Below are 21,398 nucleotides of genomic sequence, written 5' to 3' on the forward strand. Positions count from 1 at the left end.
GAATTAAGTGCACGTCTTGTCTTTGTGTTGTTGGAAATAGTGACATAAATAAATTAAGACCTACTATTTTACGTCATGCTTTAATAACATGTGAATAAGAAAATAAATCCATTCGTCAATTATGCGACAATTATTATTTTTCAATTACTATCTTGGCAAAGAGCGGATAAGCAGAGAAGAAATGGGTCTCTTATCACGGTCTGGATAGTAACGACACGCCTACAGAAAAGCACTGGCTTGTGGGTCTTGATGTTTGCTGTAATTTACTGTCAATCAAACAAACCTGGACAGACTCATCGAGAACACCATTTCCCATGCCTCCTCGCTCGGTTCAAGCCAAGGACACACCCCCGGACCTTAGCTTGCCTACACGGCTGTCAACTTGTGATTGTAGTTTTCAGTTTTGCTAGATGGATGTCTACAAACTGTACATTTTACATGGAGATGACAGCTAGATCATTTACAAGTCATGGCGACCATCGTTCTTTATTCCATGAACAGAACGGCGCAAACCACGGCGAGACTATGTTTTTTTCCGTATTCAACGCGAGCTTCCATAGTGGACTCGCGCATATCTTTCTTCCATAACACTTCGGTCCGCCGGTTAACTCCGCTTCCGGGAGCAAGGTGGGTTCCCAAAGCTACTGGAGTGCAGTTCATGTCCAATGGGATTGCAGGCAAAACGGCAACCGGGCGAACCAGGAGAAGTGCCCTGCTGGTTGCTGGAGCAGCGGCGGCAGTGGTGGGTTTTGTGGCTAGCGCTAGTCACTTTCAGCGGGCTGAAATGGCAACCATGATCACCAAAACCGAGGAGACGGAGATATCGGAGAAATGCAAGAAGTTCATGTCTCCGCCGTGTACTGACGTCAAAGTGCTGCAGCAGAAGAAAGAGGAAATGTGCACGAGGATGGAGATGCTGATCATGGAGACTCAGGCGGAGTTCTGCAGAGCGCTCGAGGAGGTGGACGGCGGCAAGTTCAAAGTGGACAAGTGGGAACGGAAAGAAGGCATGTAATCGCTCCCTTTGGCACGTGCCATTTGGTACACACAGCCCGTACCCATCCCGCATGGATAGTCGGTTAGGAACCCCAACCTAAGGCCAGAGCATCTTACCTATAGGCCAACGTAGACCAACACTATAAGACCAAAAGTATGTGGACATCTGCTCATCTAACATCTCATTCCAAAATCATGGAATGATTTGCTGCTATAACAGCCTCCACTCTTTACTAGATGTTTGAGCATTGCTGCGGGAACATGCATCCATCCATTCAGTCACAAGAGCATTAGTGAGGTCAGGCACTGATGTTGGGGAATTAGGGCCGGCTCGCAGTCTGCGTTCCAATTCATCCCAAAGCTGTTTCGATGGGGTTGAGGTCAGGGTTCTGTGCAGGCCGGATGGTGAAGCGTGATTCACTGCTCCAGAGTCCAACGGTGGTGGGCTTTACGCCACTCCAACCAATGCTTGGCATTGCGCATGGTGATCGTAGGCTTTTCATGAAGCTCCCGACGAACAGTTTCTTGTGCCGACTGCTAGAATTTTAGCTGTCGTTCAATCTTCTTGGCGTAACAGTTGGGATAATGGGACAATTCTGAGTACGACACATTTCTCACCTCTGGGTTGAGGTACGTTTCCCGGGCCATAGTTTGTGCCGGCTCTGCGGTGTCTTAACCTAATCAGGAAGCCTGTCCGACTCCAGTGCAGCTGTAAACTAAGGTCGGAGTCTATTCTGGCTAATCCAAAGGTTATCCACCCTGGCCCAACATCCACAGTAGCAACTTGCAACATTCGGCACCCATGCCATTGTCTCACTGTCTGTTTTACATAGCATTATTAAGGTGCCTTGATGTTTGGCTCTTTCTTCACTGTCTTAACATCTTGTGTCTGTATCAGGTGGCGGGGGCATCAGCTGTGTGCTGCAGGATGGGAAGGTGTTTGAGAAGGCGGGGGTCAACGTGTCCGTGGTGTTTGGGAACCTGACCGAGGAGGCCGCCAAGCAGATGCGCAGCAGAGGGAAGGTTCTCAGAGGGAAAGATGGTGAGTGGCCGCCCTAGGTTCATATCAACCTCATTCATTTCAGCAATACCTTATGTTGTCTTGCAGTACCGGGTGTTACCTCATGGTACGTGTGTCACTCAAGACCAGAGAGAGCCATTCATGCCATTCCGACAACCTGATGTGTTCAAGGAATCAGGATTGGATCCTTGAGTCCGACTATGGTTGAGATGTATATTACGGTATTGTATTGTATAATATTGTATTATGTTCACTCCCAGGCATCCTGCCATTCTGTGCCATGGGTGTGAGCTCAGTCATCCACCCCAAGAACCCCCACATTCCCACAGTGCACTTCAACTACAGATACTTTGAGATAGAAGAAGAAGATGGTGAGTGTCAGGCTGTGACGTCACACCATTCAAGTGTTGGAGCTGAGATAATGAATGATGGCTCTTGTGTTGTGTGTGTGTGTGTGTGTGTGTGTGTGTGTGTGTGTGTGTCCGTCCCAGGCACTAAACAGTGGCGGTACAGACCTGACTCCTACCTATGTCAATAAGGAGGATGGCGCTCACTTTCACAACAGTCTGAAGGAGGCCTGTGAAAAACATCACCCCAAGTACTACCCCGACTTCAAAAAGTGGTACGACCCATATCGGTGACTTCATACAACATGTGGTAATGACTGGGTGGGTGGGTGACTACACTGGGTGGGTCTCTACTGTTCAATGCTGAATGGCCATTTCTTCAGAGCTAGTGAATGACGTGTCAATGAACGGGAGGGTAAGTGAGTATGGATACTGTACATGGATGTGTGTGTCTGTGTTACTTTAATGGCTAGGTTTCTATAAGCTGTTTGTGTTTTACACATTGACACGGTGGTCATCCCCTCCAGATTGACATCTTGATTTTGATTATCTTAATCTTCTCTCAACTCAAACATACAGTAGTTGTATATTTAAAGAACGTTGAGTTACATTTTCATTGAGTGTAATCATATCTAATAACTACCTCTGTGTTTAGTCATTGAAACCAGTAGCTCAACATTTGTACCGTGTGTCAAATACCTGTAAAAGTACTGCATTGTACAAGTTATGCTGCAATTATGGAAATTAACATTGGTAACACTTGAATTAAACCCTGCTGGTATAAAATCATGAGTATAACAAGTTATAAGGCAATATACAGTACCAACGGGCAGGTATAATTCAAGTGTTTCCGTAACCTGCAAAAAATGTTGTCCTCAAGTTTAGTTTAATTCAAAGCACTCATGCTGCCTGCAGGTGTGACCGGTACTTCTACATCCGCCATCGTGGCGAGACGCGGGGCATCGGTGGCATCTTCTTTGACGACATGGACTCTCCCAGCCAGGAGGAGGCATTCAGCTTCGTTAGGAGCTGTGCCCAGACCGTGGTGCCCTGTTACCTGCCCATTGTCTACAAACACCTCGATGACCCCTTCAGCCTAGAGGAGAAGGACTGGCAGCAGGTGCGGAGAGGCAGGTGGGTACAAATGAGAGGGTGTGGGTGTACCTCGGGCTGTGGCGGTCATGACGTTTTGTGATTGTCAAGCAAATAATTGCCTGTCTCAAGGTAATTGACCGTTAATTAACATAAACACATTTAGCATCTCCCTGGCTTCCACGCATAGACGACAAGCCACTGATGCAGACCTTTTGGATCGTCTAATAAATCCATTATGTATTTTAGACACGTCTAAAGAAACATGATATGAAGAAAATGTCTTATTTCAGAAGAACAGAATGGCATACTGCTTGTCCTTACGTTAGGCCCTGATCTGGCTATGCAATATGGCTGTGGGCTATACTAGTTAATTTAGCAGACCAGATTTGCATTGTTTTATATTATTTTATAGTATGAAGAATACAATTGAACATAGCTGAATAAAATACAAAGGATGTTTTCGCCAAAAGATTTCTGAGGGAGTGCGCACATGCCGCTTTTCTGTGAGCCGTTAACAAAGAAACCGGTCTTCCTATATGCTTAATTTAGAGTTATTTATGCAACTTTAGTTGTGATCAAAGAATATAGCCCAACGTTAGAATGTATAAAAAAATTCAAAGGCTGCATGATGTGACTCTGATTATTTGAAAAAAGTCACATGAAAGGCATGTGCTTTGTTTTTTTGCGCAGGCTGCACACACTTCATCAGTCTGTCATTCACAATTTGACATGCACTTGCTAATACCTCGAATTTCCCTGTGGCATCCCCTTTGCGTAGTCGTAATGTACCCTAAAGAAATCCATGCCTTTTGTGGCCGCTGTGCCCTTGGGCTGAATATAATAATTATAATTCCCTTCTCCCGGCTGCGTGCTCTGAAGCACCTCTCACTCACATGGCTCAATTCTTATTAGCCAATGCCCGTCACTTGATCGGGTCTTTCTCACAGGCTACAAGTGAAGACAAAACACATCGGGGATGCAACTGTGCTCATCCTTATCCAATTCCGAGGTGCACATTGAAGAAATTGGAAGAACTGTCCACATGTACGTTGTCAACCAACAAGATGAGTGGGCCTAAAGAACAGCAAAAGCACTAGCCTATCAACGTTTGTACTATGGGGGATAGTAGATTGACATAAGCTGCCTATGTCATTCTACTATCCACCATAGTACAAAAGTTGACCTATTCTGTGCGAGAAATAAATATTCCAAACATAGTCTGGGACAGTTGTGGGATGCGATAGATCCCAAATGAATACAACCACCAAAAAAAAGTTTTTTAAGCAATGAGGCTGACGCAACATATCAGAACTTTTTTAGCTTCAAATGTTGATCAACTATTCACATTATAAGCGCAGCAATGTGCACACGGCAGGAGGCTACAAGCGCGAATGTTCCAAAATGCAATCAAGTAGCGGGAAAACACCATTCTCAAACGTGACCACAAATGCGATTATGCATGTCATGCTTTTATTATAAAGGTGCATTTTTAAGGTGAACATGATCTACCCCAAACGTGAAAAAGTTAGGTGCGACAACTGTCGTAAAACTGATTAATGTGCTTAATTTTAAGAAGTTATTTGGCCACTAAAGTTGTGATACAAACCTTATCAAAACATATAGACATATGGGCTAGGCTACATGAGGTATGCAACTTAAAAAGGCATGCGCTTTTGATTAATACAGTATATCATTCATAAGTCACCCATCAGACTGTTCTTGATTTAATCTTTGTCTTTACCTACATTATTTAGTATATGTGTGAAATTTGTTTTAATTAGACTGGCCCATTATCTTGCACATGCCTCGAAACAGGAAAAAAATAAATACATGTCATCTATGCACTTCAATAGCAAATGGAGGACGCATTTCCCGTGGTTCCTTTTCATGCCAGCCAGGTAGGCTATACTCCTGTTGTAAAGATAAGCAATGTGCTTAATATTAGGAAAGTTGAGAAATAAATATAGTAGGACAAGCCTATAAAAAGCTGATCGGATCCTCTTTTTAGTAGAGGCCATCACTCTGTTTTCTATTGCAATTCCATAGCCTATAGAAATGTTGTGTAACATTTCCCGAGTGGCACAGCGGTCTAAGGCACTGCATCTTTGCTAGAGGCGTCACTACAGACCCTGGTTCGATCTGGGGCTGTATCACAACCGGCCGTGATTGGGAGTCCCATAGGCCGGCGCAAATTTAGCCCAGCGTCGTCCTGGTTAGGGTTTGGCCAGGGTAGGCCGTCATTGTAAATACGAATTTGTTCTTAACTGACTTGCCTAGTTAAATAAATAAAAGGGCTCATGAGGTGTTTGATTAAATTTGCATTGATGTCAGAGTGATTAGAGGGACAATAGAGTGCTGAGAACCAGGCAGTTAGCAAGTTTGGTAGGCTACTAATGACCATCAGCAGCATCAGAGCTTGGAGAAGCCTAATTACCGTGACTAAAACGATCACTTGGAATTTGACTGGCAACGTGTCGGTAATACGGTCACCGTAACAGCCCTAGGTGTACCTACATGCTTGTGCATGTGTAATAACAGTTTGGTTCTGTGTCTGTGCTTGTGTCCCATTAAGCCTTTGGTCTGTGTGTGTGTGTGTTTTCAGGTATGTGGAATTTAACCTGGTGTATGACAGAGGGGTGAAGTTTGGACTGGCCACCCCAGGCTCCAGGATCGAGAGCATCCTCATGTCTCTGCCCCTCACAGCCAAGTGAGTACTGTTACGTCACAGTCATACTGCTGCTAGCACTGGATGTATAGCACTAGTGATTGGGAATGAGTACTGGGGTTGCGTCCCAATAATCTCTCCTTCCTCCTGATGTGTGCACTCTTACACTACTTCCCATAAATTGCACTTTTTAAACCCATAAAGGGAAGTGAACACTTTGGGAAAAAGTGAGAGATTATTGGGACGCAATAATAACGTAAGGTTGCAAGGGTGGATCCCCCGAGCTGACAAGGTGAAAATCTGTCGTTCTGCCCCTGAACAAGGCAGTTAACCCACTGTTCCTAGGCCGTCATTGTAAATAAGAATGTGCCTCGTTAAATAAAATAAAAATTGTGCATAGCCCTGTGGAACACACACTGTGCATGTCCCTCATGGTTCGTACCATGACCGAGCTGCACCACAGCATCAACCAGAGCCCTCTAATGTCAGCTGTGTACATTACATTTCTATATGCACTCACTGAAAAAGCCCCAGACGCCTCATTCATGCCGACTCTCTTCACAGGTGGGAGTACATGCATGAACCTCCTAAAGGTTCCCAGGAGGCCGATACGCTGGAGGTGTTACGAAACCCCAAGGAGTGGGTCTGAAATGGCCGTTGCCGTGGAGATACCAACCTGACTCAGCCTTCAGAACAGGAGCCGACATGAGCTGTTGACTGGAACAGGCGTCCGTCCCTTTGACTGCTTCGTCATCGGCCAACTCACCGCTGATGCAATTAGCTAGTTGTTACTGGAAAATGCACACCTGCCTTTATTTCTTTTGCTGTCTGTTTCTTATTGCTTGATATACTATTGTCTGTGTCAGATAAGCCTTAACACTACCATTTACATTTTTTATCCAGAGTGACTTACAGGAACAATTTGGGCTAAGTGCCTTGTTCAAGGCACAAACAGATTTTTTTCACCTAGGTGATTTCAAACTAGTGACCTTTTCGGTAACTGGCCCGACACTCCCTGAACCGCTACCCCTTTGCCTTCCGCCCGACTGCTTCAGTTAATATTTCCTGTGTACCAACTGGTTGAGATTGGCTTGCTCTCTAGCTACATTCTGAGAGCCCTCATGGTCTCCTGTTGGGGATTAATCAGAAGTAGTTGGGTAACATAGATAGGATGTTTTATTTTCATGATATGCTTATGAGTTATTTCTCATAAGAATGTATTTTGTTGTACTATAGTGGTGGCCATTTGCATTTTATCTGTTCTCTGTCAGGACTAAGTTGCTTGGGCCGCAGAGAGGGGAGAGGTCAAGGTGTCATCATGTGCAAACATATATTTTAAACCATGTGAAGAGATGATTGATGGGGAAACAATTATCTCCACTGTGTCTGTGTGCCAGTCACTCCCTACTTTTCCCATCGGGGAGAGGAGGATAGAATGGTTCCTGACACTTCCATGTTCCTTCTCTCGTTGCCCCTATCTTGACCTAGAGGCTCACTTTCCTCTCCGTGAACTTGTCCAGAATTGGTTGTATTTAGGATGGAGTATCTAAAATGACAATTTGATATATGTCATTGGGAGGGGGTAATGTCTTGGTACCATTTTGTACCAAGGACGAGATAAGAGCTTTGTTTAGGAGACCAAACGGAACGATTATTTAAAGTCTTTCTTTGTGTAAGTTCCTAAGACCTGTGGTTTGTCATGTCAACTAGGGGGGGTGGATATTTGCTATAAAGGATCCCAGTTGCCATTATGTTGAGCACTCTTAACTTTTCATTAGAGATACTGAACTGTTGAAAGTCAAAATGCTATTGCAAAAGCGTAATTATTATTAAAGGTGAAGATTAAGCATAACTCTGACTGGTGTGTGATTTGCTCTCTCATCATTTGGTAATTAAGGAAATTTCCACGACATTTGGCGACGGGGATGTGAATCTTCACTCGGTGACCGCTCCTGACGACCTCGGTAATCGTGCACAAGGGATCCCTCAAACTCGGGATCTCAGGGAGACCACACTTCGGGAACGGAGCAGATGGACCAACCGAAGATCGGAGAGGCAGCGAGCCGAGAGGATACCACATCCCGAACATAGTAAAAAATAAAATAAAAAAGAGGTGGGATGAGCAAACCACACTTGAAGTTGAGTTGGATAGGACTGTAACTGTTTTTCCTCTGTGTGTGTGTGTGTGTGTGTGTGTGTGTGTGTGTGTGTGTGTGTGTGTGTGTGTGTGTGTGTGTGACTAAGGAGCCATGGGCGCGTGCGAGTGCAAAGAACCAGGCATTCCGGACCCTCCTACTGGAGCCTTGAAGGTTATGGTAGATAAATGGGGTAGGGATATTCTGGAACGGGTACTTCTATGGCATAGAGAGGGTGGTTTTCCTTTGACAGGGACACTAAGTGTGATGCTGTTAGATGAGATAAGACAGAGATTGGTAGAGAAGGAAGATACAACTAGGAAAAAAGGAACAAATTGACTGGGTGAAATTCAGGAAATGGGAAAGGGAAGCTGACAAACGGAAGAAAAGACAGGACACATTTCGGGGAAAACCCTGTCAGAATATGGTAGTTCAGACTGAGGAAGGAGAAAAGAAGGGGAAAGATAAAACGGTAAGAAGGAATAGGAAGGATGATGATGACAGAGACTGTCCCCCTCCCTACTGTACTCCTCAAACTCTCTACCCAGTGTTGCCGGACCTCCCTCTTCCTCAGGCGCCTCCTGCTGATCCGCTGGATGCAAGACCACTACAACCTGCAGCCCCACCCCCTGTCTCTCCCAACACCACGGTGATTGATCGTCTGGCACGGAGCCTGGCTGAAGTCCTTACAGGGTCTGGAGTGACTCTGGCCAGTCTCACTGGAGGCGCAGTGGGGGGAGCACGCCAGAAGGGGGAAAAAAATCAACAATCCTTTTCTCAAGGCTCCTCCAGTGAGGAAAGTGAGGACGGAGGGGCACCCCAGCTGACTCCCCCGTTGAAGGACCGTCTACGGACCAGGACGGAGAGGCGTGTCTCTACCCCCTTCCCATACGACCCAGCATCAGACATGTATCATCAATACCCTCTGATGGCCTGTCCTAACCCTCAGTCTCGACCTGATAATGCTGCTGCCGCCGCAGCATGGAACCCCATTGTGTATGTCCAGAGGACGTGGAGACATGATGAAATCAAAGACATTGTAGAGGACCGACCAGACCCAAGTAAGGACGCTGTGAAATATTCAGCAGAGATGAGGGTCTTAATGGGTCAGTACAAACCATCTGCTGCTGAGATAGCCCATATCTGTAAAAAGAAACTGGGACTCAGGTGGGCGGATGTACAGGGACAGTTTGATTGCAACTACCTGTGGGCTGAGAATGGCGCATATCAGGACCAGATAACGGCCAGGATTGTGGAAATGTATCCAACTAAGACTGACTGGACTGCTATCAGAGAATGCACTATGAAGAAGGATGAGGGCCTGGAGGCTTTCAGAAAGAGACTTGAGACCTGTTTCAGGCTACACAGTGGTATCAGACCAAACGAACATGCATATGGGGATCTGCTGAAAGACGCCCTGGTGAGGGATCTGACACCGGGCCTGGAGAAAGCTGTGAGGACTACCTGCATCAGTTTGTGAGAAAAATGGTTTTATGTCATCTGTTTTAATACAGGAACATGGAGGAAAGCAGCGCCCAGTTGGGTATTATTACAAACAGCTGGACAGTGTGGCTAGAGGTCTGGTTTGTTGTTTGAGAGCTGTGGCTGCTGCTACTGAAGCTGTGTTGGCTTGTGCAGACATTGTTGCCATGTGTGAACTCACTGTACACGTTCCTCATGCTGTGCATGCTCTTATTTCACAGGCAAAGACGGCCCATCTAACACCAGCTCGACATGCTCCATTATCAGAATGTTCTTCTGACAATGTGTCATGTGACCCTGAAGAGGTGCACTGTGTTAAATCGTGCTACTTTGTTGCCCACCGAGGATGATGGAGAGCCGCACGACTGTGAACTGTTGGAGCTTGTCTCTAAACCAAGGTCGGATTTAACTCATGTCCCTTTGCAAAATGCACATTTGGAACTGTTTGTAGATGGCTCTGCTCAGCGTTCTGAGAAAGGAGAACCATTGGTTGCGTATGCGGTTACTACTGCCTCAACCACACTGGAAAGTGCTAAATTACCCTCGCACCTTTCTGCACTCACTAGAGCTTGCATATTAGCTAAAGGCCAGTCTGCTACAATCTATACAGATAGCAGATATGCCTTTGGTGTGGTACATGATTTTGGTACTCTGTGGAAACAGCGCGGCTTCCTGACCTCCTCTGGTAATGCGATCTCTCATTCAAAACTTGTTGATAACTTGCCAAAAGCTATTTTGCTTCCTTCTGAAATTGCTGTTTGTAAGTGCCTTGCTCATGCTAACTCTTCCGACCCTGTCTCCAAAGGTAATGCTATGGCTGACTTGGCAGCAGCTGTCTCTTTGGAGGCCCCTGTGTTACAGATGGTTTTACTTCCTGATAATAACCTCTTCTCTCCCACTGATATCTCTGACTTTCAATCCTCTGTAGGTCCTGTTGAGTTGAGGAAGTGGAAACGACTATGTATATATGACTAGGTGCAGAAACTCTGGCTGGGCCCGGCTGGGCTACCAGTCTTACCACGTTCATGTTTCCCCTACTTAGCTAAGTTGTCACATGGAAGGGATCATGTGTCAAAGGGGGGAGTTGTTGATTTTGTAAATACAATTTGGTTTGCACCTGGGTTTTCTGTGTTTGCATGACTAACAACATGGGAAGAGGGATTCCCATGCCACTGTCGGCTCATCCGACCCCTGAAGGACCATTTGAACACATAATGATGGATTTTATTGAACTCTCTCCCTGTCAAGGTTACAAATGTTGTCTGGTGATAGTGGATGCCTTCTCCAAGTGGGTAGAGGCATTCCCATGTCGACATTCCACTGCTATGGCAGTAGCCAAGAATCTCCTTAGGGAGATAATCCCAAGGTGGGGTTTACCATCTAAATTAACCAGCGACAATGGCTCCCACTTTGTAAACCTGGTGATACAGAACTTGTCTGAGAGTCTGCAGATAGACCTCAGGACCCATTGTAGCTATAGGCCGCAATCCGGTGGTTTAATTGAACGCGCTAATCAAACGCTGAAATCTAAGATGGTGAAGCTTATGGCAGAGACAGGGCTTTCTTGGGTCACTGTGATCCCCCTGGCTCTGATGTACATGCGAGGGAGGCCCCACAGAACCACTGGATTGGCTCCTCATGAGGTTCTGACAGGTAGACCAATGAGGATGATTAATTCTCCCTTCCCACAGAACAAGCTGACACTGATGGGCTGTGACGATGACATGGTAAGTTATTGTACTGCACTAAACAATGTTCTGAAGGCTATTTTCCCCAGGGTGAAAGCGGCTCTACCCCAGCCACTGGCGGGGATCCTGCACAAACTGCAACCAGGTGACTGGGTGGTGGTGAAAGACCTGAGACGAAAGCATTGGAACCAGCAGAGGTGGACTGGACCATACCAGGTGATGCTGATTACCCCCACTGCTGTTCACGTAGCTGAGAGGTCTACTTGGATCCACGCCAATCACTGCAGGAAGGTGCCATACTGCCCACCAGACCCTGAGGATGGAGGACCAGAGACGCCGGAAGTCACCGACTAGATGGGAGGATCAGGCCCAGACTCTATGCATCACGTTTCTTGCTCTGGTCTTGAGCCTTCTCATTGCAGTTGCCATATGGACAGTGACTCAAGGACAACCGGTCCTGGAAAGACAACATGGTACAGACTCGACTGATAACCATTCAGTCCCACTTCGGGACTTAAATAACAGCCACTCCAGCTCGAGCCAACGGCAGGCTCAGGACAGGAGTCCAGCAAACCATAGCCGCTCCCATATCGAAAGAAGGTCAATGCATCCACTGGATGAGCATCACAGTAGGAATCACTTGGTGGTCACTGCTTAACTATACAGTAAAGACTGAACTGATGTTAGGAAATACCTCCTGTTACGTATGTAGCTTGTTTCCACATTCAGCGATCTCCCCATTCTTACAGTATTCAGTAGAGGTCAGCATTAATGACACACTATGTGCTCTTGTCCAATGAGAACACAGGGGGTCAACCTTCACTAGGTAGAACACTGAGGGATAAATGCATTCATGGTAATTTGTCATCAACAAAAAGATTTACGGGGGGGATTTGATTGTTCACAGTGGTGCAGTAGAATCATCTTAGAACCTAGATCCCGTGTACCAGAACCTATTCAAGTCCAACCCCGGCGAACCCCATTTAGGACCTGTCATTGTCACAATCCAAGCAATATTTCCATACCACAATGGAATGAATCCTATCTGGGAATGTCAACATGTGTCAATTATAGTGTTTTCCCAATAGGATGTAGCTGGAAGAAGGGCGCATGCAGCTCTGGATACCCCATTAGACTGAGGGTGGGACACACCATTATTGATGCTGAAACTGACGAGCGTTGTCCTCATCAATTTGGCTCGGCAACATTTACTGATCATTAATGGATTTGTGGTGATAAAGCTTCTCTACCTACCCACAAATTGGACAGGGTGCTGTATTTTTGGTAAACTAAACAGCTCCCTTGTGGTAATGCATAAAACTAATTCCTTTATTCCAAGCAGGTTAAGACTAATTAAGAGGGACATCTCGCAATACAATAATGTCCCTAGTGACTCTCGACGATCCTCGAAATTGTAAAAGTTCTGGCGTGGTTTTAATCCCCTGGTATGGGGCATCGGAGAATGCACATGAGTTGGATAGGCTAGGATATCATTTGGAATCCCTGGTAAATTTGACCACTGCAGGGTTTTCTATGATAAGACCAGAATTACAAGCCACTCAACTCATGGCAAAACAAAATAGAGTGGCACTTGACATGTTGCTAGCACGTGAAGGAGGGGTGTGTCAAATTATAGGAGATCACTGTTGTACATTTATACCCCAGGAAGATGACAATTTGACTATTGTAGTGGAACATTTGAAAGAGCTTAGGGGTGTCATCCGTTAGGATGGGTTCAGTCAGTGTTTGGTGCTTGGGCTGCGACCATTTTCCACTGGTTCATCTATGGTCTAATATTACTGATTGCTCTTGTTGCTAATTATCATTTGTGTGAAGAAATTGTTTAAAGTGTTTGTTGTTCTTACTATGCCCTTGCTTGCAAATGCAGAATCTGAGATTGATGGACAACAATCAGGTGAACACAGTGAAATATTCTCACTGGACAGTGTAGAGAGGGTTCACTGTATATGAATGAGTTCCCTGACCTATATCTCTGATAGTGGGGAACCAAATTCTAAGCATGAGGACTTAGAGGGATTGGGTTGTATGAGGCCTGTGTTTAGACCCTGGTTCTCTTGTAATTTTGGGAGCATTTATGTTTTGTTATTTTTAAGCCAAACTACTTCCTGAATGTTGACACGGTCAGGACACCAGGGCTTTAGAGAAATCTCAAGTCTCTTCATGCATGGTTAGGTTTGAACAGCCTTTTAAAAATAGAGCATGTCCAGTGTTTTTGGACTGCAGAAGGACCAAGACAAGTCATCCATCATGCTTTTTACATTAGACAGTGGGTTAGGGTTAGAAATTGAGAAATTGAGGCACTGACAACTGCCCCGCATGTTTAAGTATTTTATTATAAATTACAATTCAAGCTCAGTACATATTCAAAGGTTTTTTTTTTTTTTTTACATTTGCTTAAGGCGTAAAAACTGGATTTCAAAAAAGGTAACAGTACAACAAATTTGGCCCTGCCCAGAATTCCTTGCCCCCGTTACCTAGACCTGAACTTAACGGACAGGTGGAAGAAATTTAGCAACAATTCCACCACATACTGTGTCTATTACATATTGAATCCTCAAGTGGGTGGGGGCTGTTTCTGGACAGGGCCATATGGCGTGTTCATGACAGCTCTGAACCTCAAGTTAAAATGAACAATAGTTATTTGCGTAGGTTGATTCGGATACTTTCCAAGTGGGAAACTCGGGCCTCATCGTTCGAGTTGTCTTGAACGTACCAATAGACCATCAACACATCCCAGTCACAGGTCATATAGCATTGGGTCAAGTGCTGAGATCCACAGGTCAACAAAAAAACATTAGTGCTCGCAAATCTTTAATGAACATATTACACAGGCCCCGTACATTAGTTCTACAACTAATGTACAACATTTGGCACAATAGAAAGTTTTTGTAAAAATGTTTTATTACAAGTGTTGGAGACACTGCACAATTAGTGTGTAAACATTTACTGTGCAGACAAAGGCCAGGATTCAAAAATCGGTAAAACGCGGTTGACAAATGCACCTTTTTAAAAGGCAATGTTCCTGCATTAACAAAACACTGTAGATGACGGCTTAATGGAAATGACTTTCAAAGGGCAAGCGCGCAAATAACGTGGATGAGATTGAATCCCGGCCAAACTATCCGTTGTAATCATAACCATGGTGTCAAATGAGTTGTAAATCAGTTGTACATCCTAAAGTGTGTACAGGGCCATTGACATATTGTGATAATGAATATTAGGCAGATAGTCGGTGCTTAGGATGTCAGCAATTAGTCCCCCAGCTGCATAATTAGCATGTAAAATAGACCGTTTGTATCAATAGGTGACATTGCCGAGTTGCGCTGAATAGACCCAAACCAGACTGCCTTAAAATTCATGAGCCTTAACAGAAAGTGCCTTCAGTCACGCCACATATATCCACTACATTAGTATCAATGTAGTCACTACAGTTATCTGCAGAAAAAAAAAAAATAGAAGCACTCAAGTGCACTCTTACACATGCTCACCCACACTGTCCATAGTGGCATTTATCGCCGTGAGTGAAAAAGGGCCTTTGTCGCTTCCTGGCCCATATTTCCTTGCAGGTCACTCCACGCCAGCACAGCTCAGATAATGTCACTCCGAGAGACAGACACAGGCTTGCAATCCCAAACTACCCTATACCATATTTAGTGCACTGCTACCCATAGGGTTCGGGTTAAACGTAGTGCACTGTATAAAGATTTAGGGTGCCATTTGGGACAGTCTTGCACAATTCATACGACGCTGGCATAGATCCAGTGAGTGTACATAGCCATATGTTTTGGTAAGCCAGTATTGGCTAAAAACGAAAGAAGAATTGCTTGTTTTATCAATTCACTTCCTGAACATTCAAAACAACTTGTTTGTTCTCTCATCTTTCCTTTACACCACACAATTGTCATGCACCGTTCATTTGCAAGCCCCAAACCTCCAGGGTAGTCATAACATAAATCTATGGTAGTATGGAGGAAGCTAAAAAAATAAAATGAAAATAAAAAATATATTTTGGTTTTGTGAGATCAAACATTTGGTATCGTCTCTGCTATCACTCAACTCCTATCCGATGGTCAGTGCAAGCGTCAACGTTATTGCATCCAACAACTCTCCGTTAGTGTAGTAACAGTTAAAGGGAGGTGAGGTGTAGGCTGAGACCAGGAGGATGATATAGCTGGATGGGGGCTGGAGAGAGAGGAGGGGAGCTGGTGGGGCATCAGGTAAGACGGGGGGGGGGGTTACTTCACTTCCCATGGCCAATGATGTCCTCATACTGAGGCGGCGGCTCTGTCTCTATGTGCACATCCGTGTGGCCAACTGCCTCCTCGTAAGACGGCGGTGGCTCTCCCCTGCTTCCCCTCGCAGACGTGACCTCTGAGCCCGGGTAGGCGGGGCTGCTATGGACGCTGAGCTCGGAGTGGTCGTGGAAGTCCCGTCCCCACTGGTCCATGGAGACCACCGATAGTGTGGGGTCCCGGTGGGAGCCCCCCAGGGCAGGGCTGCGCTCCGAACGCTTACGGGAGTGGCAGCGCCACACAGTGATGGCCACTGCTGCGATGAGGAGGAGCACCAGGAGCAAGGGGAGGATCAGGTAGAGGGAGTGGACTCCGCCAACCGCCGACTGCAGCCCGCCACCTGGGTTGCTCTCCCTCACATACTCCTCCCAGAACCGTTGCTGCAGCCAATCAGAGAGCTACATCAGACCAATTACTGGGCAGAATTATCAATTCCTGGGCATTTAAGGTAAAAGAAACATGTGAAGTCTACAAATGCCATTTGCAGCATTCTGAATGCCATACTCCAGAGAGCACACACGCATTCAAAACAAAAACACAGAGCTGTCCACACATGTGCGTGCTGCACATCCCTCTGCGGGACAGACTGTGCATTCCCTGTCCTGACAACAGTTGCAGCAATGACCCTCTCCCTACTGAGCAGCACTCTAAGAGAGTCAGCTACCCTTCCTGCTGATTATAATCACTTCCTGAAAAGCAGGAACATTCCACAGGCCAGCACACTTGGAGTAGGATTACACGTGTTTTTGTTATCAAGTGTGTGTGTGTCAATGAGGGAGCAACAGTGAGACAAAGAGCATTGTGTGCATCCGCGTGAGCGAGTATTGCGTACAAGGTTGGGGTCAATTCCATTTAAATCCAGGAAGTAAACAAAACAAAGGTCAAATTTTCCTCAACGCTTCCCATATAAGAAACATTAAAAAATAAAAATGGAATTTGAATTTCAGTTTACGTCCTAGTTAGACAGAGCTGAAATGGAATTGACCCCAACCCTGGTTGCGCACGTGTGTGTCTCACTCACAGTTTTCTCGTCATTCTCAAAGGCCTCTCTGGCCTCCTCGTAGGTGCAGATCTCCTCCCTGCACTCTCTCTGGATGTTGCCCTGCCGGATCTCCTCTAGCAGGTAGCTGTTGTCCCTGCGCTGCCGACTCAACACGGAGTTGGCCAGGTCCGACGGCAGGAACACTGTCAGAGAGAGAGATGGGAGGGAAGAGAAAAGAGCGAGAAGGGGAGGGAGAACGAGAAAAAGTGATGAGAGAAAAAGAAAAACGGGAGAGATGCAGAGAGAGAAAAAAAGAAAAACGGGAGAGATGCAGAGAGAGAAAAAGAAAAACGGGAGAGATGCAGAGAGAGAGAAAAAAATTAAAACGGGAGAGATGCAGAGAGAGAGAAAAAGAAAAACGGGAGAGAGGCAGAGAGAGAGAAAAAGAAAAACAGGAGAGAGGGAGAGATGCAGAGAGAGAGAAAGAAAAACAGGAGAGAGGGAGAGATGCAGAGAGAGAAAAAGAAAAACAGGAGAGAGGGAGAGATGCAGAGAGAGAGAAAGGAAAACAGGAGAGAGGTAGAGATGCAGAGAGAGAGAAAGAAAAACAGGAGAGAGGGAGAGATGCAGAGAGAGAGAGAAAACAGGAGAGAGGGAGAGATGCAGAGAGAGAGAGAAAAAGAGGAGAGAGGGAGAGATGCAGAGAGAGAGAGAAAAAGAGGAGAGAGGGAGAGATGCAGAGAGAGAGAGAAAAAGAGGAGAGAGGGAGAGATGCAGAGAGAGAGAGAAAAAAGAGGAGAGAGGGAGAGATGCAGAGAGAGAGAGAAAAAGAGGAGAGAGGGAGAGATGCAGAGAGAGAGAAAAAGAGGAGAGAGGGAGAGATGCAGAGAGAGAGAGAAAAAGAGAAAGAGAGAGATGCAGAGAGAGAGAGAGAGAGAGAGAGATGCAGAGAGAGAGAGGAGAGATGCAGAGAAAGAGAAAAAGAGGAGAGAGGGAGAGATGCAGAGAGAGAGAAAAAGAGGAGAGAGGGAGAGATGCAGAGAGAGAGAGAAAAGAGGAGAGAGGGAGAGATGCAGAGAGAGAGAAAAAAGAGAGGAGAGATGCAGAGAGAGAAAAGAGAGAAAAAGAGGGAGAGATGCAGAGAGAGAGAAAAAGAGGAGAGAGGGAGAGATGCAGAGAGAGAGAAAAAGAGGAGAGAGGGAGAGATGCAGAGAGAGAGAAAAAGAGGAGAGAGGGAGAGATGCAGAGAGAGAGAAAAAGAGGAGAGAGGGAGAGATGCAGAGAGAGAAAAAGAAAAACAGGAGAGAGGGAGAGATGCAGAGAGAGAGAAAGAAAAACAGGAGAGAGGGAGAGATGCAGAGAGAGAGAAAGAAAAACAGGAGAGAGGGAGAGATGCAGAGAGAGAGAAAAAGAGGGAGAGATGCAGAGAGAGAGAAAAAGAGGAGAGATGCAGAGAGAGAGAAAAAGAGGAGAGAGGGAGAGATGCAGAGAGAGAGAAAAAGAGGAGAGAGGGAGAGATGCAGAGAGAGAGAAAAAGAGGAGAGAGGGAGAGATGCAGAGAGAGAGAAAAACAGGAGAGAGGGAGAGATGCAGAGAGAGAGAAAAAGAGGAGAGAGGGAGAGATGCAGAGAGAGAGAAAAAGAGGAGAGAGGGAGAGATGCAGAGAGAGAGAAAAAGAGGAGAGAGGGAGAGATGCAGAGAGAGAGAAAAAGAGGAGAGAGAGGGAGAGATGCAGAGAGAGAGAAAAAGAGGAGAGAGGGAGAGATGCAGAGAGAGAGAAAAAGAGGAGAGAGGGAGAGATGCAGAGAGAGAGAAAAAGAGGAGAGAGGGAGAGATGCAGAGAGAGAGAAAAAGAGGAGAGAGGGAGAGATGCAGAGAGAGAGAAAAAGAGGAGAGAGGGAGAGATGCAGAGAGAGAGAAAAAGAGGAGAGAGGGAGAGATGCAGAGAGAGAAAAAGAGGAGAGAGGGAGAGATGCAGAGAGAGAAAAAGAGGAGAGAGGGAGAGATGCAGAGAGAGAGAAAAAGAGGAGAGAGGGAGAGATGCAGAGAGAGAGAAAAAGAGGAGAGAGGGAGAGATGCAGAGAGAGAGAAAAAGAGGAGAGAGGGAGAGATGCAGAGAGAGAGAAAAAGAGGAGAGAGGGAGAGATGCAGAGAGAGAGAAAAAAGAGGAGAGAGGGAGAGATGCAGAGAGAGAGAAAAAGAGGAGAGAGGGAGAGATGCAGCAGAGAGAGAGAAAAAGAGGAGAGAGGGAGAGATGCAGAGAGAGAGAAAAAGAGGAGAGAGGGAGAGATGCAGAGAGAGAGAAAAAGAGGAGAGAGGGAGAGATGCAGAGAGAGAGAAAAAGAGGAGAGAGGGAGAGATGCAGAGAGAGAGAAAAAGAGGAGAGAGGGAGAGATGCAGAGAGAGAGAAAAAGAGGAGAGAGGGAGAGATGCAGAGAGAGAGAAAAAGAGGAGAGAGGGAGAGATGCAGAGAGAGAGAAAAAGAGGAGAGAGGGAGAGATGCAGAGAGAGAGAAAAGAGGAGAGAGGGAGAGATGCAGAGAGAGAGAGAAAAAGAAAAACAGGAGAGAGGGAGAGATGCAGAGAGAGAGAGAGAAAAAGAAAAACAGGAGAGAGGGAGAGATGCAGAGAGAGAGAAAGAAAAACAGGAGAGAGGGAGAGATGCAGAGAGAGAGAAAAAGAGGAGAGAGGGAGAGATGCAGAGAGAGAGAAAAAGAGGAGAGAGGGAGAGATGCAGAGAGAGAGAAAAAGAGGAGAGAGGGAGAGATGCAGAGAGAGAGAAAAAGAGGAGAGAGGGAGAGATGCAGAGAGAGAGAAAAAGAGGAGAGAGGGAGAGATGCAGAGAGAGAGAAAAAGAAAAACAGGAGAGAGGGAGAGATGCAGAGAGAGAGAAAAAGAAAAACAGGAGAGAGGGAGAGATGCAGAGAGAGAGAAAAAGAAAAACAGGAGAGAGGGAGAGATGCAGAGGATAATACAAAGCCAGCAGAAAAGAGGGAGCTGCCTACTAACTGCATTTCTGTATAAAACAAAAGCTTCTTTGATTAGAACGGCCAATCCGGGCCAGTATAAATGAAACTAACTCTGGGAATCAAGAGAGGGGCACAGAGCGTCCCTCTGTTGGACTGATTTGGGACTCCATGGACAGGAACCATATTGTGTGTAAAAAAACATTGATTAGACTCACAGAAGGGAGAGTCGGCTAACATGTATATTTTCCTGGACAAACCACAGTGTTGAGTAGTTGTTTAAACAAGGACCAGCCTTGCCTGTAGTACATTTACGTAAATGTACATGCTGAAGGCCTGTGAATAGCATTGAGAACAAACGTACCACTCCCCATGTTTCCTGCTGGTCTGTTTGGGGTGGGTGACAGTGTCTGTTGGCAGAAAAACATTCACCAGAAACAGTCAGTTCCATGTTTTTAAACTGGGACAAAGTCAATGAGAGGAAACAGGACAATAGTAATCCTAGTCATAAAAAAAAAAAAAAGAAATAAATTTAAAAAAAAAACAGGTGAATCAGACATTTAAAGCATTCTACATATACAAACCATAAAGTAGGCCTAGGCTCATAATTCCCACAGTGTTTAAGGCTAACGTTACTCTTCCCATAGAGCATCGGAGTTCGCATAATCCTGTTATACCTATCGAACTCCTGATAGACTTATTAACGGAACTGGCCGTCACACACGGTGTACTGTGAATTCCAGGCATCCGTGGCCAGCTAAAAACTGAATGACCAAACGCTGACCAGGGTTACACAAGAATGTTACCGCGATGACCGAAATAGAACACCAGCAGAAATGTAACAAACAACGCGCCGCCCGCCCCGTTCCTTCAATCTCTTCAAAAGCGGCACAGGATGTGAATCGCGAAACCGTTATTAGAACAATAAAAACTGCTTTAATCTCTGGCGATATTATCACAGCTGCCTATAGGTGTGAACAGTGAGAGATGGACGACATCCGAGATTGAAGCTGGCTGACGTTTAGCTCGCTGACAATCGGATGATTTGTAACAATTTCGCTGACTGATTTGCTACATTGTAGGCTAAGGAGCGACTCCTATCGTTCCGATGAGCAAAGGTTTTAGCTGACCGCTTCAAGAACAAACGTAGGATTCAAAGCATTTATTATTCAAATGAAAATGGTAAATAATTCAACTTTATTTACCTGTTTTCCTTCCCGAATGCGCTCTAAGCTCCACTAACGCCTCAATGGCCAAAATGTTTCTACGCACGCGTAAAAGCCTGTTGGATAGGCGTTTTCTCTTTTTTTCATTTTAAAGGGACAGTCAGGTGACTGGCATCAAATCCCTAGAAGGCTATGTGCTATTTCTACACAATATCATTGTTTGTTTCACATTATATCATTTGGGAGTGTGCAGCAAGAACTAAAGAGACTGTGTAAATCTATACTCACGGTGCACAGTTAGGCACCCTGGAGATATGTAGTCCACATTTAGTTAATGATTAAATGCACAAGAAAACGTTGCCTGTGGAAGGCATTGACTCGCGCGTCTAGGCCCTAACAATCTACTGTCTAGTGTCTAGGCTATCTAGCAATCTAGGGCCTAGACACTAAGCATGTTGTCATTTAACAAAGTGTACTGAAATGACATATTATCTAAATGATCTCTTGAATGATAAAATAATAGATAGCACTGTACAATTTAAG

At 45.5% G+C, this 21,398-nt stretch overlaps 2 protein-coding genes across 4 annotated transcripts; one reads left to right on the forward strand and one right to left on the reverse strand.

The window, feature by feature from the left end:
* The first annotated feature begins 218 nt into the window (after nt 1–218).
* On the forward strand, nt 219–7,976 carry LOC118387042 (oxygen-dependent coproporphyrinogen-III oxidase, mitochondrial-like). The gene is made up of 7 exons (XM_035775150.2): nt 219–1,007; nt 1,895–2,038; nt 2,278–2,399; nt 2,509–2,639; nt 3,280–3,498; nt 6,062–6,166; nt 6,689–7,976. Exons 1-7 carry the CDS (start codon nt 470–472, stop codon nt 6,771–6,773), a joined length of 1,344 nt encoding a protein of 447 aa, XP_035631043.1. The 5' UTR covers nt 219–469; the 3' UTR covers nt 6,774–7,976.
* Nucleotides 7,977–13,765: 5,789 nt separating this feature from the next.
* On the reverse strand, nt 13,766–21,024 carry LOC118387049 (transmembrane gamma-carboxyglutamic acid protein 1-like). Of its 3 annotated transcripts, none has more exons than XM_035775178.2 (4): nt 20,895–21,024; nt 20,054–20,099; nt 16,764–16,927; nt 13,766–16,140 (listed from the first exon to the last, which is right to left on the reverse strand). In XM_035775178.2, the coding sequence occupies exons 2-4, from the start codon at nt 20,061–20,063 to the stop codon at nt 15,691–15,693; spliced, it is 624 nt and encodes a 207-aa protein (XP_035631071.1). In that variant the 5' UTR covers nt 20,064–20,099; nt 20,895–21,024; the 3' UTR covers nt 13,766–15,690. The 3 variants fall into 3 exon arrangements, with proteins under 3 accessions (XP_035631071.1, XP_035631056.1, XP_035631064.1); XM_035775163.2 differs by lacking the exon at nt 20,895–21,024 and adding an exon at nt 20,274–20,855; XM_035775171.2 differs by lacking the exon at nt 20,895–21,024 and adding an exon at nt 20,274–20,843 and having other exon boundaries at nt 13,766–16,122.
* Between the last annotated feature and the right edge of the window lie 374 nt (nt 21,025–21,398).

This window comes from Oncorhynchus keta, chromosome 1, assembly GCF_023373465.1.
Source record: "Oncorhynchus keta strain PuntledgeMale-10-30-2019 chromosome 1, Oket_V2, whole genome shotgun sequence".
Lineage (NCBI taxonomy): Eukaryota > Metazoa > Chordata > Actinopteri > Salmoniformes > Salmonidae > Oncorhynchus > Oncorhynchus keta.